Source organism: Phoxinus phoxinus (genome assembly GCF_949152265.1).
Source record: "Phoxinus phoxinus genome assembly, chromosome: 19".
In the NCBI taxonomy this organism is placed as follows: Eukaryota; Metazoa; Chordata; class Actinopteri; order Cypriniformes; family Leuciscidae; genus Phoxinus; species Phoxinus phoxinus.
Genome location: NC_136894.1, coordinates 3130261 through 3144908, shown reverse-complemented (window position 1 = coordinate 3144908; position 14648 = coordinate 3130261). Strand labels below are relative to the sequence as shown.

At 37.2% G+C, this 14648-nt stretch overlaps 1 protein-coding gene across 3 annotated transcripts; it reads left to right on the top strand.

Annotated features, from left to right (window-relative positions):
• The first annotated feature begins 2791 nt into the window (after positions 1 to 2791).
• On the top strand, positions 2792 to 13324 carry LOC306987609 (uncharacterized protein). Of its 3 annotated transcripts, none has more exons than XM_079592027.1 (14): positions 2792 to 2938; positions 3635 to 3666; positions 3769 to 3840; positions 5005 to 5138; positions 5930 to 6043; positions 6130 to 6187; positions 6550 to 6600; positions 7306 to 7992; positions 8644 to 8802; positions 8971 to 9113; positions 10204 to 10317; positions 10421 to 10478; positions 10556 to 10639; positions 12504 to 13324. In XM_079592027.1, exons 2-14 carry the CDS (start codon positions 3642 to 3644, stop codon positions 13181 to 13183), a joined length of 2379 nt encoding a protein of 792 aa, XP_079448153.1. In that variant the 5' UTR covers positions 2792 to 2938; positions 3635 to 3641; the 3' UTR covers positions 13184 to 13324. The 3 variants fall into 3 exon arrangements, with proteins under 3 accessions (XP_079448153.1, XP_079448152.1, XP_079448154.1); XM_079592026.1 differs by having other exon boundaries at positions 2803 to 2938; positions 7222 to 7992; XM_079592028.1 differs by lacking the exons at positions 2792 to 2938; positions 3635 to 3666; positions 3769 to 3840; ... (1 more) ...; positions 5930 to 6043; positions 6130 to 6187 and having other exon boundaries at positions 6544 to 6600; positions 7227 to 7992.
• The last annotated feature ends 1324 nt before the right edge of the window (positions 13325 to 14648 follow it).

Here is a 14648-nt window from a genome sequence, read left to right as displayed (position 1 = left end):
TTTTGGAAGACACAAGTGAATAGGGAAAGAAGTTATATTTCAATATATGAAATATTAGATATTATTACGAAAATCTTGCCAATTACTACTCCCTCACGCTTCTTTTTTGATTGCATGTTGCCCCAAGAACACATAATATGCAAATTAGATAAAATGTATAGATACATTGTTAGAACAAACATAGTTTTTTCTTACTCAGGGTTGACTGTCATCAGGACAGACCTCCACCAGCTGCAAAGGAGTGAATCAAAACAAAGAGATATGACAGAAAACAACCTTCACACAGACTTATTGAAACATTCTCCTCATTAATGTAGCATGAAGCAATGAATCAAGCGGATACACCTGAAGGAGTCGCTAGGAATGCAGAGGGAAAAATGTTTTCCCCATGGATTTAAGTTTTCTGAACCCACTGGCAGTTTTTTCTTATTATTTCAGGCATAAACTCACTCAATTTTATTGATTTTTCTCAGAAAACAAGTCTTAAGTAAATGTATCTTGATTTAAGAATGTTTCGATATTTGTACTGGAAAACAAGACAAAAATACTGAGTAAGAAAATCATCTTTTTGTTGTTGTTGCAGTGCATGACCCCAGGCATAGCTGGACTATATGGGGGTTAAAAGCATTCCTCTGTTGGGTCACCCTCAGGTCGCCTCTCAGATAAAACATGGCATGAATAAATGCACTTAAGAAGACTGTGATTAACTATAGACTATATAATAAATATAATTTGGTAGCTCACAAGTGAGTTGTATCATCTGCTTGTTTCTACCGGAAATACATATGTGTGTACTTTCCAGTTCGGCCTGGTTAAGCATATGCCTGGAAACATATGTCTTAAGAATAGATAAAGAGGGAAGTGGTGGTACGGTGAACTTATTAAAGTAGCAGTAATTATTTTTTTTTATCCACTGCCAAGGCTGACACAGTCACACTGGGCTTCAGAGAGACAACACAGAATTTGTGGATAGTTTATCACTTCCTCAGCCTTGAAGGGGAAGGAGATCACATTACAAAACACACTTAATAATAAGTAAAACTATTCATTCCTAAAATCTGAAATCTAAAGACAATGCATAAGATGCAAAGAATTCAAAACAAAAATCTTGCATATTTAAATATATCTTAGATCAGAACGAAGTCACTGATAAATGCAGTGCAGAGTAGAAGTCTACTGGTACCAGGGAATAAAGAATGACACACAGAAAATGTAGTTCATTCAGTCAGCTTTACAGTGTTCCCAATTTAGCAATTTTGTTGCTAGATTTAGCAACTTTTCAGACTACACTAGCAACTTTTTTTTCAAAAAGCACCTAGCAACAAATTTAGCAATTTTTAACATTTATTTGGCAACTTTTAGCAACTTATGGAAAGTGGCTCTAATCAAAACAGCACACTTACAAGCTAGCTAAATAGACTGATGGGATTATTCATAATTCCTTAAGATCGCTGTGGAAATTGCTGCAAAAACCGGAAGACAAAAGACAACGAGTAGGGGCGGGGCTACACAAGGTCTATTAAAGCCAGGCACGCACGAGACTGCAGGCGGCAGTAGCAAAAATTGTTTGTTGAGTGCAGCAGCAGTAGCACGCACGCATTTCACATTTTTGGCAAAATAATTCACATTTTTGGCAAAACAATTTAAATACATTAAGTTCAGTGTACAATTGTTTGGTTAGCAAGTCACAATTTAAAAACAAAAAAGGACAAATTGATAATTTCCTACACAAGTACCTTTAAAACTTAAAAAAGGGCTAATGCATGCTATTTCACTCACTGCTCACAAAACTTTAGTGAATTAAGTATTTTTTGTTTTTTAAAACTTACTTAATACATTTAAATAGTTCAACAACCAGTTCAAATCCAGTGAATATAGCTGTTAATGAATGTTTGATTAAAAAGTGTTGTTTGTATTCATTTTTAAAATGCTGTGTCTATATGTGTGTGTGTGTTTTTTTTAATTTATTTTACAAACAAATCTAAATTAGCATTTCAAATAATATTTTATATTTCAATAATTGCGTCGCGATTACGTAATGACGTCACGGCGCAATTACGTCACAACGTCATTTAGCAACTTTTAGCAACAAAACGATCTGCCTATAGCAACTTCCCCTGAAAATTAGTTGGCAACACTGCAGCTTTATTGTGCTCTCGTGCCATAGTTTATATAGCAAGTCTAGAGCGTAGGCTGAAACCAACAAACAAAATAACAAGTCCATATAGGAAAGAAAGGAGACTTTCAGCTGAGCCGAAAGAGTCCATAGAGAGACAAACAACTCCATTCATGATGCAACATTGCTCTTTATGGATAATAAGTAGGCCTAGCACATCTCTCACGAGTGTGTGACTCAGGGTGTACAAGAATTTATTCGATAGACAGAAAAGGAGACGCAAACATATTTATCCTAACACTGGCCTTCAGAGAGACAACACAGAATTTTTGGAATGGATAGTTTCACTTCCTCAGGCTTGAAGGGAAAGGACATCACATTACAAAACACACTAAATAAGGACAACTATTAATTCAATCTAAAGACAATGCATATGCAAAGAATTTTAGAGAGGAAAAAAAACGTGCATATTTAAATATATACAAAGACAAAGTGCAGCCTATGTGTATTTGTTATTTGAAAGTGTATGTGTATTTGTTATTTAAAAAACAACAACGAATGCAAATTGTGCAATTGTGTCCATCCGTGAGATTGAGCTTGCTTCACATTTTAATTATTTTTCAGCTCTTGCAAGTTTGTCTAGAAGAGTTTTGTTTCTTCATTCGTAGATTCACCACAGAAAACAAGATTCGTGAGCAAATATACACGAAGTAACTTAGTGCTGCTGACGTGTTAATGAATATTCACGACTCTATGCACACCTCCAAACCTCTCAGCATGCGCGCGTGCATTTAAGTTACCTCACAAAAGAATAAAGTACAGGTAGGCACGCGGATGATCATTTAACCCTTTGATAAACCACCTCTTATCTGTTTTTGTGTGCAGAGTTCAGAGTTGTATCGGATTGTAATCGACAAGCTAATCGCACGTGGTTTTGTGGTAGCGATACGTTCAGACTTTTACTTTTACGTGATGTCTCTATTCTCCCCTCCCAATGCTCCCAACGACGAAAACGGATGGATTGCTTGTTGGCAGCTTGTCGTCATGTTGGGTTTATAGCCGTTTTCTCTCTATTAATCAACTAAGTTCTATCAAGTTCTAATTTGATTAGAGTAAGAACAACCAACGATAGGTTACAATTACTGACATGTTCGCCAACAAATTCATATTCGTATTATCAATATCATCGGATTACGGTTTAGTGAGAATCCGTTGGTTTTTGTTTTTTTAAACAACGGCAGCAAACGTTTGTAACCCTTAGTTACGGCATACTACGTAGTTGAAATAGTTTGTAAAACAGTACACGTGATCAAAGATAAACATATTTAAAAAATTGGCATAACTTACTCCACACAGTATACATACTGTAAGTTACACGGCAGATAAAGTACGAGTATAATGTTAGTATGCTATTCTGAATGTATCTGTGGATAGCTTGCAAGTTTACTCTGTTTTGTTGTTTCTCTCTTTCTCCTTCATGTTGTTTCTTGACATTCTTGTTTGTTGTCTTCTCTGCAGCCCAGTTATGTTGTCTTCCAGCAGCTCGGCAGGTTTGTTCTGTCACTGATTCAGTCACACTCAGACTCCTGCTGCTATTATATAATATATTATGCCCTAGTTGTATTCCCTAATTGTTGTGAATTGTGTTCCAGGGTGCCACAGTCAACTGTATAATGCCATACGTTCATATCTGCACAATCAGAACAGAGAACAGCCCATCATTGGTGAGAGACATTCCAACATCTAAAAACGATTTAGGGGTGTGTGTTCACGGCACGCTTGACATGTTTGGTTTGATTAAAACTGTAAGTGTGGCATTGTTTTGAATGTTCGGTAAGTGCCATCTCGAAATATACATCATAAAAGTCAACCAATCAGGTTGTGAACATATCTCTATGCTTTTAGGTTCGGTATCTTTAGTGTTAAAAATGCTGATGTGAACGCTAAGCAGACCTGGGGCCCGTATCATGATGGAAGTGGACAACTAAAAGAAAAAGTCTTGCTATATCAGTGCAAGTAAAAATTGTGAAGTTACTTTATACAGTTGATAAAGGTATTGAGAGAATTTAACTTTTAAGCTCACATGTAGTCATTTTATAGCTTAATCTGTTGATTCTAAAGCGTATTTATATAACCTTTATATTTATAGGATAGGATAAACTTTATTTGTCCCTGAAGGGAAATTTATCTTGGGCAAAGTGCTACAGTATTACTCTGACCATACAATAACAACTAAGCAAACAACACAGTTAAAACATAAAAAAACATTGTGTTTTACTAACACAAGTTAGTAAAAGTTAAAACCTTTTTATTTAAGTATCTATTTTTTTTAAAGTATTTATTTTGTATTAATACATAACTTCACTGTATTAATTTTATAATGTAACATTATAGCGTGACATTTTGTCAATAATCGTCAAGCACAGGTGACTCCGCGTGGTGGGAGGGGGCCCCCAAATCAAATTCTGCTTAGGGCCCCCAAAAGCCTCGGGCCGGCACTGTCCATAGCCATCTTGCAATGTTTACTAATGACTTCGACGTCGCAGCGCTGTCCTCATCTCGCCTCTGGCCCGCCTATATCAGATAACCCGATGTGATTGGTGCAGCTCAGATACAAGGGCATATTTAATGAGCATCATTACTCGACACCAGAGTAACTCGCTGAGCAAATTCAACTCGTGCTCTCGTGAGAACTCAGGATTTCCAGGGTGCCTAAAACCCAGGGTTGGCGCAAACTAAAATGAAACACAGCTGGCTAGCCACCTAAACCGGCTTCATGGTATAGGCCCCGGACCAAACGAACCAAGCAAAACGAACACACCCTTAGTTAAGAAAACATCTGAAATCTGCTCTATATGTGTTCACTTGAACCTGTTTGGATGTTTCAGGCCTGAACTCCATCACTGAGGTGTTGACATACTGTCAGCCTGCACTGTACTTCTGTGATGTCTGCTTTTTGAGAATAACCAAGCCTGACATCAGAAACCACATCATGGGCAGCATTCACAGATACAATTACATAGTAAGATATTGAGATTTTTATATTTTTAAAGGGCTTAAACTTGAAATGACACGTTCTTAAAGAGCCCCTAAAGGGACATGGTAAAAAATAAAATATGAAATGGGAGGAAAAATAATAAGTCAGTGCTTTTGCGACCGAACACAAAGTTTCTCGGGGGAATCCAAATGTTTTTGTGAGCAAACGCAAAAGCATTGACTTATTATTTTTCCTCCCATTTCATATTTGGTTTTTTATTGTTATTATTTTTCCACCACCATGTCCCTTTAAGGGCTCCATAGTTTCTTCTGTTTTCTTCTATATTTTATATATAAGGAAATATGAAAATATATGATTTTATGATATATAATTTGCTTTTCTTATATTACGTATCATTATTAAGTATGTTTTGTTTGTTTAGCATATTTATTGTTTACAATTATTATGTTCTATTGTATAATTTTCTAATGAGCATATTTTTGTTTTGATTTTCCTCAATGCACTATTAATTTACTCTTTTATGACTCTTTAATACTGTATATACACAATTCTCTTGTGCTTGCATAGACCACTTCCATACAGAAGTACAGTATATTTTTATTAGATTTTGTAGTATAATGTGGTTATAGCAAATATTTGCGATTAGATCAAATAACCATGATTAAATGATTAATCCATGATCGCGATAGGCCTGCTTGATTTTTGTATTTGCTTCAAGTACTCATTTATTCAACTCGTTGTACATTTTTTTCCCACCGTCTGTCATCTCATCAGTTTTCTTATGTAATTATTTTTTGGGGTAATTTCCATAACAGAAATATCACCATGCATGTGGGTGGAAAGCTGACACAGACCTGACTCTTCTGGCTCGGCCTCTCATGGATATCGCCAAAATGGTTGAAAAGAGGGATGGAACAGGTGATGTACAGGTAAAGTAAAACTGCTGAGTATCAAACTAGTTTTGTTATTTATTAAAATATAGCTTCCCCACTAACCTTCCCTTTTCTCTCATAAGGTTCTGTGTGTGGATGAAGTAATCTACAACACGTTGACATCATTGCCTGTCACTGAGGGTCTGTCTTTAATGTCTTAATTTGCCTTCATTCAACACTTAAAATGGCTGCAATTAAAAAAACATGTATATTTATATTTTAAATAAGAGCGATCATCTCAGAAATATTTATCTTAGTTTTTGTGGAATTATGTTGTTTGAAGGCTGTTGAAACAGAAGTTTAATGTAGTTTACATTTATTAATTTAGCAGAATCCTCTATCTTTCTTGAGTGACTTTTTGTTCAGCTTTGCTGTTTACGGTAGTTCACATCAGATTTGGCCATTTTCACATTTTGTCACTTGGTACTAAATGCTCACTGGACTCTAAACAGTATTTTTGACATGTCTACCTACATAAACCGCTCTTTTCTAAATGTTCTTAGCTTTGGCTCAGATGAAGACAATTAAGAATCAGCAAGACAGCCCTTCTGAAGGTATGCATACTGTAATGTGTTTAACATGATTTAATCTGTTCTGATATACTGTAGTAATTGACCCTTCGCAGGGAGTTTGATTGACAGGCGATCTGACCAATCATACTTCGCCATCCGCCATTTTGTCCGACAAAGCAGTCAGGAGAGTTAGTAGATTAACATGGGAGGATTTGAACTTGAGAAGCGGAGTGTACTGACGCCTTTCCACGGTTAAAACTACATTCCTCCTGATGTTCATTCATGTTTATTTGATGCTATAAATGAACTAGAAGGAAGAAATGATCGGTTCACGAGCAGCTTTAACTGAGGCGACACAGCGATCTGTCACGACACATTAAAGAGCCATAAAACGGTATTTATTGTTTACATTTCTTTTTAAAAAATGACCAAATTTGAAAGGTGAGACTGTTTAATATCTAAAGTAACCTGGTCTAATCTGTCTGTCAGCGTGTTGTCAGTCTCCTCTCTGCTCCGCGATGTATTTTTCACTGTGTGAGAACATGGTGTGGCGTGAGAGCGGCGTAGCTTGTCGGACATAACAACAGTAACTAAAGGGGGCGGGTCTTTGCGAACGGTCAATTATATTGAAATATGTTTGGTATATTGTAATGTTTCTACAAGGACAGCGAGAGTCTGGATACACAGATGGGACTGCACAACTTCTAACTTCAGGATGTTTGTTCCCAACACAATCTGTATCTACAGCACCAAAAATGATTGACCTTCAAACAGTCTCAACCAATCCAACACTAAACGCATCGCCCCCTAGAACCGCAGGTCCTGCCAAACCATTACTCAGATGCCAGGAGGCATCTACACATCAGAGTCTTGAGGATTCTCATGTTTCATCGACGAAATCTTGTCTAGAAAGCTCCCCATCTCCAGCCTTCAGCCAACACATAAATCAGGATCAACCTCTGATCGCAGACAGAAATCAGAGTCTACAACGAAATGTGATGCCATCTGAAAACCAGTGTCTAACTGACACGAGGGCCATCACTGTCGTTAGACCACCAAGACAGTGGAGCCCCATTAGAATTGATTTCCAGAATGACACTTTGCATGCTAGGGAAGAAAATAATGTCATGCATTCATTTGGAGTCGGCTATGAAGCGCATCCTCTGCATCTGGCCCAAACCACGCCATATGAAGCCCAGCTGCAAACACCAGTGAGCAACATGGTACCAGAGATGACCCAGAGTCTAACAAGCAGGCATAGGTTTTTCATAAATGAAAGCTCACCTGATAGTCCAGATCCTGTCGGGGATGTGGAGATTACCAGTGTTATCATCAGAACCCAGATGCTAACAAAAGCTGCAACGCACGATTCAAATCACTGGCATGATGAGGCTAATCCGAAGGAACCAATCGTCATCAACCGGGTAGCATGTGGTAGTGTACTTTTTTTTTAGTTTTTACTCTCATTACAATGTTTTGATTTGGAACTTGCTATATTTAGATTTATTTTGAAGAAATTATTACTTTTATTAATTAAACAGTCATGTTTCAAAAGATTTCTGATTCAAATAAATGCTGGACTTTCTTGGTTTGCATCATCATTTCCACAAAAATATAAAAACTGTTTTCAACATTGATAGTAATGAGAAATGTGAGCAGCAAATCATCATATTAGAATGATTACTGAAGGATCATGTGACACTGAAGACTGGAGTAATGATGCTGAAAATTCAGCTTTGATCACAGGAATAAATTACATTTTAAAATATATTAAGTAGAAAACGGTTATTTTACATTGTAATAATTCACAATATTACTGTTTTTACTTTATTTTTTTATTGCTTGGTGAGCAAAAGAGACTTGTAACCCACAGCTACAATAATTGTGCAACTTAATTATCAAATATACTTGAATTTAATCCCATGGTTTCCCCAATGGAAAAGTGTAATTATATAAGTTGCACAACCAGATACTAATTGTGCTGTTCTGATTTCTCTAGTTGAATATGATAAATGTTGCACGCATATATTTTACAATATCAATATATTTTACTTTATTTTCTTTAATACCTATTTATATTTACAGTGGAGGCTCACTCAGACAGCTTTGATGAAGAGGACATCTTTCGGTTCTCACAAAACCCGATTGCCCAGTCCCCTCTTGCTCAGACTCAACGCTCTTCTAATCGAGTTGAATCCGTTGAGGATTTTCTAGAAAACTACAAGGGTCGAAAGCCTCTTATCGGTGAGTGCAGTCACATAGTGTGCGATCTCACTACACCCCAGATGAAATTAAGAATAAACTAAATGAATGAACACACTTTTGGTAATTTAGCACAATAGTCACGTACAAAAGATGATGCATTGATTCAAATTCACTGCACTAAACTGTGTGTGAGCATGTTTGTCACAGGTCTACAAGCTGTTATCAAGTGCCAGAGTGTGGACGGGAATCCACCTCCATGCTGTTACCTGTGTCAGTTGTGTGCTATGAAGCTGAAGAAGAATAAAATATTCAGCCACTTGACTAGCGGTGGCCACCGGCAAAACTACCTAGTAAGTGTGTACAGTGCTTCCTTTAACTTGTGAAACTTAAAGGGTTACTATTATGTCCCTCCAGCAGGAGTGACCCTGGACCACAAAACCAGTCACATTTTTTTAAATTGAGATTTATACATCATATGAAAGCTGAACAAAAAAGCTTTCCATTGATGTATGGTTTGTTAGGATGGGGTAATATGTGGCCGAGATACAACTATTTAAAAATCTGAAATCTGAGGGTGCAAAAAAAAATCTAACCATTCGGGAATCTCCTTTAAAGTTGTGCATTTATGTTCGCGATTGTGCTCCATTAACTCAAGAAAATACATGTTTTATATATTTACAGTAGGAAATTTACTAAATATCTCCATGGAACATGATCTTTACTTAATATCCTAATGATTTTGGCATAAACGAAAAATCTATAATTTTGACCCATGCAATGTATTGTTGGCTATTGCCACAAATATACCCGTGCGACATGTGACTGGTTTTGTGATCCAGGGTCACATATCAGTGTCAGTGTTTCTAAACTCCCTGAAACGCCTCCATTGTAGTCTTGAGTTTTATTCCGGTAACAAACACGTCACAATATTCCTTATTTAAATAATTCATATGCAGAATAAAGGGGCGGGGCCTGTTTGAGTTAGTAGTGTGTTCAAACGGGCGGTTATGGTAAGGGGCGGGACATTTCCCAAACACGCTGATCCAGTCGACCAATCAGTGCTTTTCGGAAGGAGGGCCTTCATAGAGACTAACCAGAGCGTGACCAGGGCTGCGTTCAGCCCCGACAAAAAGTTGAAATTAAGGTGTTTTTTGAGCATTCAAGCATGAAAACCTATTATAGTTGAAGAGCATAATAGGTCTTCTTTCATGTCTGGCAGCAACTAAATGAACTCCTAAATAAAATGTGACATGTAAATATTAATTTCTAGTCTAGTTAAAGGTGCTGAAACTCCCTAATAATGCATGTGAAACATTTGGATTATAACACTTTAAATGATTAGCTTTAATTATTCAATAATTATTATTTTTTTCTACCGTATGCTTTATACTGGCATCATATTTGTAGTTGCTGCTCATGCAAATATCTTCATGTTGGCAGAAAGTTCTCCACCCGCAGCTCCTGTCTATTAAGCGTAAACGCTGCATCACAAATGAGATGCTTGAGGATATTGCTATTCAGCTGGAGAAAGAGGACGGAAGAGGACAAATAAAGGTACCACCTATGTTCATATTATAAACTAATGTGATTTTCATAACCTTATTGGAATTAGATGTGATTGTGTAGAGCTGTTTGGTAATTTAATCTTGTTCTGAAGGTGATGAGGTTGTCCGCATGTCTCATAAGTGATGTTCTGCTCAAGGATTATCAATGGTGTAAGTACAGCAGATGAAAGCAAAATACGTTATACTTTGTCAGTGAGAGACAATATTCTCCTTTCTTTACCAAAAAGGTATGAATGTGTTGAACTGTGGAGCTGGTGTGGAGTGGAGATCAGATCTGCTGTCTTTCAAGGATAGAAGTGACAAAACCACAGGTGTGTGTGTGTGTGTGTGGGCGTGTGCGCGCTCAGTTTCTTCTGTCACTTGACCAATATCTCATGTTATAAAAGTTAAAATGCTTTTTAAGACAGTATTGGCTGTGACTCGACGACAAATGCTAGACGTCTACATTAATCCGTAGACATTTGAAAACGGTTTTATAACATTTGAGAAGCGTTTTCGGGACGTTTCAGTGTGGATGAGAAACTTTTGAAAAACGCCTGAAAACGTTAAATTCACCTTTACGCATGCGTAAAACCTCCACAAAAGATCACTTGATTTGATTCAGATGGAAAAATAAATAATGAAGTTATCGCGCAATTCTTCTGACAGGATAATTTTATTTAGTAAAATATCTCACCATCCACTGATGCGGTCCAGCTCGCACGCAGTCACCGTATGTTAGGTTTAAAACGCTTCTGCTCTCCTGTATTGCCGCAGGACAGCAAATGTGAGTAAATTCTGTCATCTTTGCAGGACTGTGATATGTGCAATGTAGAATATTTTTTAGCAACAGTGTGAAAGTGAATAGCACATAACAGGCACAATACTGGTATAAACAGGAATATCTATTGGTACAATATGACTAAATTTACGTCATCGTTTTTAAATACCCCCGGTTTCACAGTCCACACTACAACGTGAAAACGGCGTTTTCAAATGTATCCACTTTGGAGTGCGTTTTCAAAAAATCTTTTCATTAATAAAAACGCCGTTTCAGTGTGGACGGAAGGCCAAAACGGAGAGAAAAATAAACCAGAGAATGTCTAATAAGGGGAGAAGGTTCACTCTCACTACACTTCCGGCTTCTGAACTGGTTGCAGTTCCACTCTGATTCCATATGAGGGCGCTCACAGGACGAGTGCAGAATGAATGGAGGTCTATGGAGCTATACCCATCAAAATCCACTTTTCTCAAGATATAATTTTTTGTCTAGTAATTTGAATGTTGTATTCGAAAGGAGATGCAAAGAAATTGCACATTGCTGGGTGTTAGATTTTTTTCACTTAATTGCCTTAAAAAGTCTTTCAAAATGTCAATGACGTCACACACATCGTACGACCAGAGATACTGCTTTACGGCAATCTTCAGTCACTTTGGTGCTTTCGCGCTCTGCACTTTATTTTCTCTCGAGGCATCGCCAGCACAGCCGACACAGGTAAACACACGTGCTAGAAGAGTTTCTGCTAGAATACATTCTGTTCCCGCTTCGGATGCCACGATGCCATCAAGCGGTATCTCTGGTCGTAACCAGTCATTCACTGACCAATCAGCGTTCATTAGCAGAATGCTAGCGTGTTATGGGCAACAACAACTCGACCTGTAAGAAATCGAAAGGACATAAGTACTCGTTCATTAAATTTTCGACCTATAACCCATGTTGAACTTGCCAAACCTACAATCAAATCTGAGATTTCTCAACGGCAATCGGGTGAAAGAGACACATTTAGCCGTCTAGCCCCATAGACTCCCATTCATTTTGCACTCGGGCGATCGCCCCCAGTGGACTACAACCAAAAATTTGGTACAATAGGACTTAATAGGGAGTGGGCTGGCTCTCCGTAGACGGGCTCTGGTAAGACACTCTTCTCTGCCAAGCAATGTAGTTCCAGAGAGGTTGCTAAGCAACACATGCAGCAACAAAGAATCACAAACGGCAGTTGCGCAGTAACACTAATGTAATGTGGTCGGTAATTTACAACGGTTTCGAACACGGCTCAACCAATCAGAATCAAGGACTGGAACTACCCGTTTTATACGTTTTTTTTTTTTTCAAGGATCTTGTGATATTCATACTGGAAAACAAGACAAAGAAACATGGTTACAGACAGATAATAACATATTAATCTATTTCTGAAGGTCCCAGTCAGACTCTTAAACGCCCAGCCGAGTCTCTGCTGCCCCCTTCTGAGAAATGGCCCATTAAAGCTCCTGATGGACCTCCAACTCATCAGATGCCCAAAAAAATGAAGATTGACCATCCTAAGCATGGCATGAGCACTAACAAAGTAAAGAATCCTGTGTTTAAGGTAAGCCTGTCACTGCAGGAGGGACCCGTCGTGATTGAGAGAACTTCTCTAAGAGACACGGTCACAGTGGCGCCTGAGATCGAAGGCCAAAGACGTGCGTTAACATGCGTGGATGATGATGATGATGTGACGAACACACATCCTGAGGGACGCCCACACACAATACACTGCGAGAATACACATCAGTATCCTGAAGGAGATGTGCTCGCTCAGTCGGACGTTCCCACACACACGGAGGTGGTCTCACACACAGACAGCCGTACGTTTGAGGGTCCGTTCACGAATCCTGCTCATTATGCATACTCGGGGCAGTTTGACCAATCTCAAGGCATTCAAAAGGTTGACCCTTATATCAGACCTATGGACTGCGGTTCGGTGGAGGAGGTGGTCACTGTCACGTATGCTGATTGGCCGGGGCAGGACTGGTCCTTCTTTAACAACGAATGGATTGCGATGAGGCAAAACCATGGGAGTGATCATCCTTGGTGTGAAGGTCACATGCAGTACTGATGAGAATGAGTCTTCCAGCACTTCAGCGTCAGTAACAAATAGTTTGGGCATGTTTTTGAGAAGACTTTGCAACAGTATTCGGTCCAAACTGTATTTGTCTTTATTTTTTATTATTTTTTTAAGACGATTTTGTGCCGTTGGTAAAAAAAGAAATTATTGAACCATCACTGAATTTTTAAGCTGTATTTAGAAATCTGAGGAAACAAACACACAAAATGGCTTCTATCGTTTGTGTTTCTTTAGTTAATGCAGGTTAATCTATTGAATTTGTCTTTTGATGATGTGAAAACCTAAGCTTTAACTTCTTTTTGTAGATTTTTCATCAACGTGATTCATTTAACTTCCTCTATCAAAAAAACATTGATTATTTGTTGGTTAATACCTGCCTTTGTAGTTGTTGTATCAATTATTTTGAGGTGTGTGTGTGCTATATCTATCTATATATATATATATATATATATACACACACACACACACGTATATCTCAAAATAATTTATACTACAACTACAAAGGTGATGAAAAATCTACAAAAAGAAGTTAACGCTTAGGTTTTCACATCATCAAAAGACAAATTCAATGGATTAACCTGCATTAACTAAAGAAGCACAAACAATAGAAGCCCTTTTGTGTGTGTTTTCTTCTTCAGATTTTTAAATACAGATTAATAATTCAAATAGGTGTTGTTTTGGTTATACATGTAAAATGCATGTTATCCTTGGTTCAAATGTATGTTTTAGAATCCATGAACGATGGATCTGGTTTACAAGCATTACGTGCAATTCAAGTTTCTTTTGCAATTTTCAGTGTTAATGACAATTCATATTCTTTAAAATTCATTTAGAGAGAGACAACAGTTGAATGTTATGTCAATACTTGTTTAATCCAGTATTTCTTAATTTTTTTGTCACTGCTGTCATAATTGAATTTTAAGTTCGTTATCACAAGTATACTAATATAAAATTATTTTTATTGTAACTGATTGTTTTAACAGTAAATTCCTATTTCTAAATAAAAAGCTTGTTTTCCCAGACCTATAATTTTTTTTTGTATGTTACATATTTATTAGTCTGTATTTTATAACCAAGTTGATTAGAGAGAGTATTTAAAAACTTTGTAACATGGACACCCTAAAATAAAGTATAAATCAGTGTAATTATACATTTAAGGTAATGAGTAATAATAATTTAACTACATGAACTTACTATAGGGTTAGGATTAGGTTCGTTTTATGTAATTAAACACAATTTATAGTAATTATATACTATACTAAATGTAACCTGCAACAAAGACACTGTAAAATAACGTGTTTCTTTAGTTTAAACAAATCCCTTAGTAGTCTGATCCAACACTTGCTTAAGCGAACTGTAGTTTTGCATTTAAACGAGTAGCAAAGGATTCAAGAAAAGAGACTTTTAATTTGCCTATTAATTTTTATTCATAATTCCACGCTGCGTGTAATTCCGT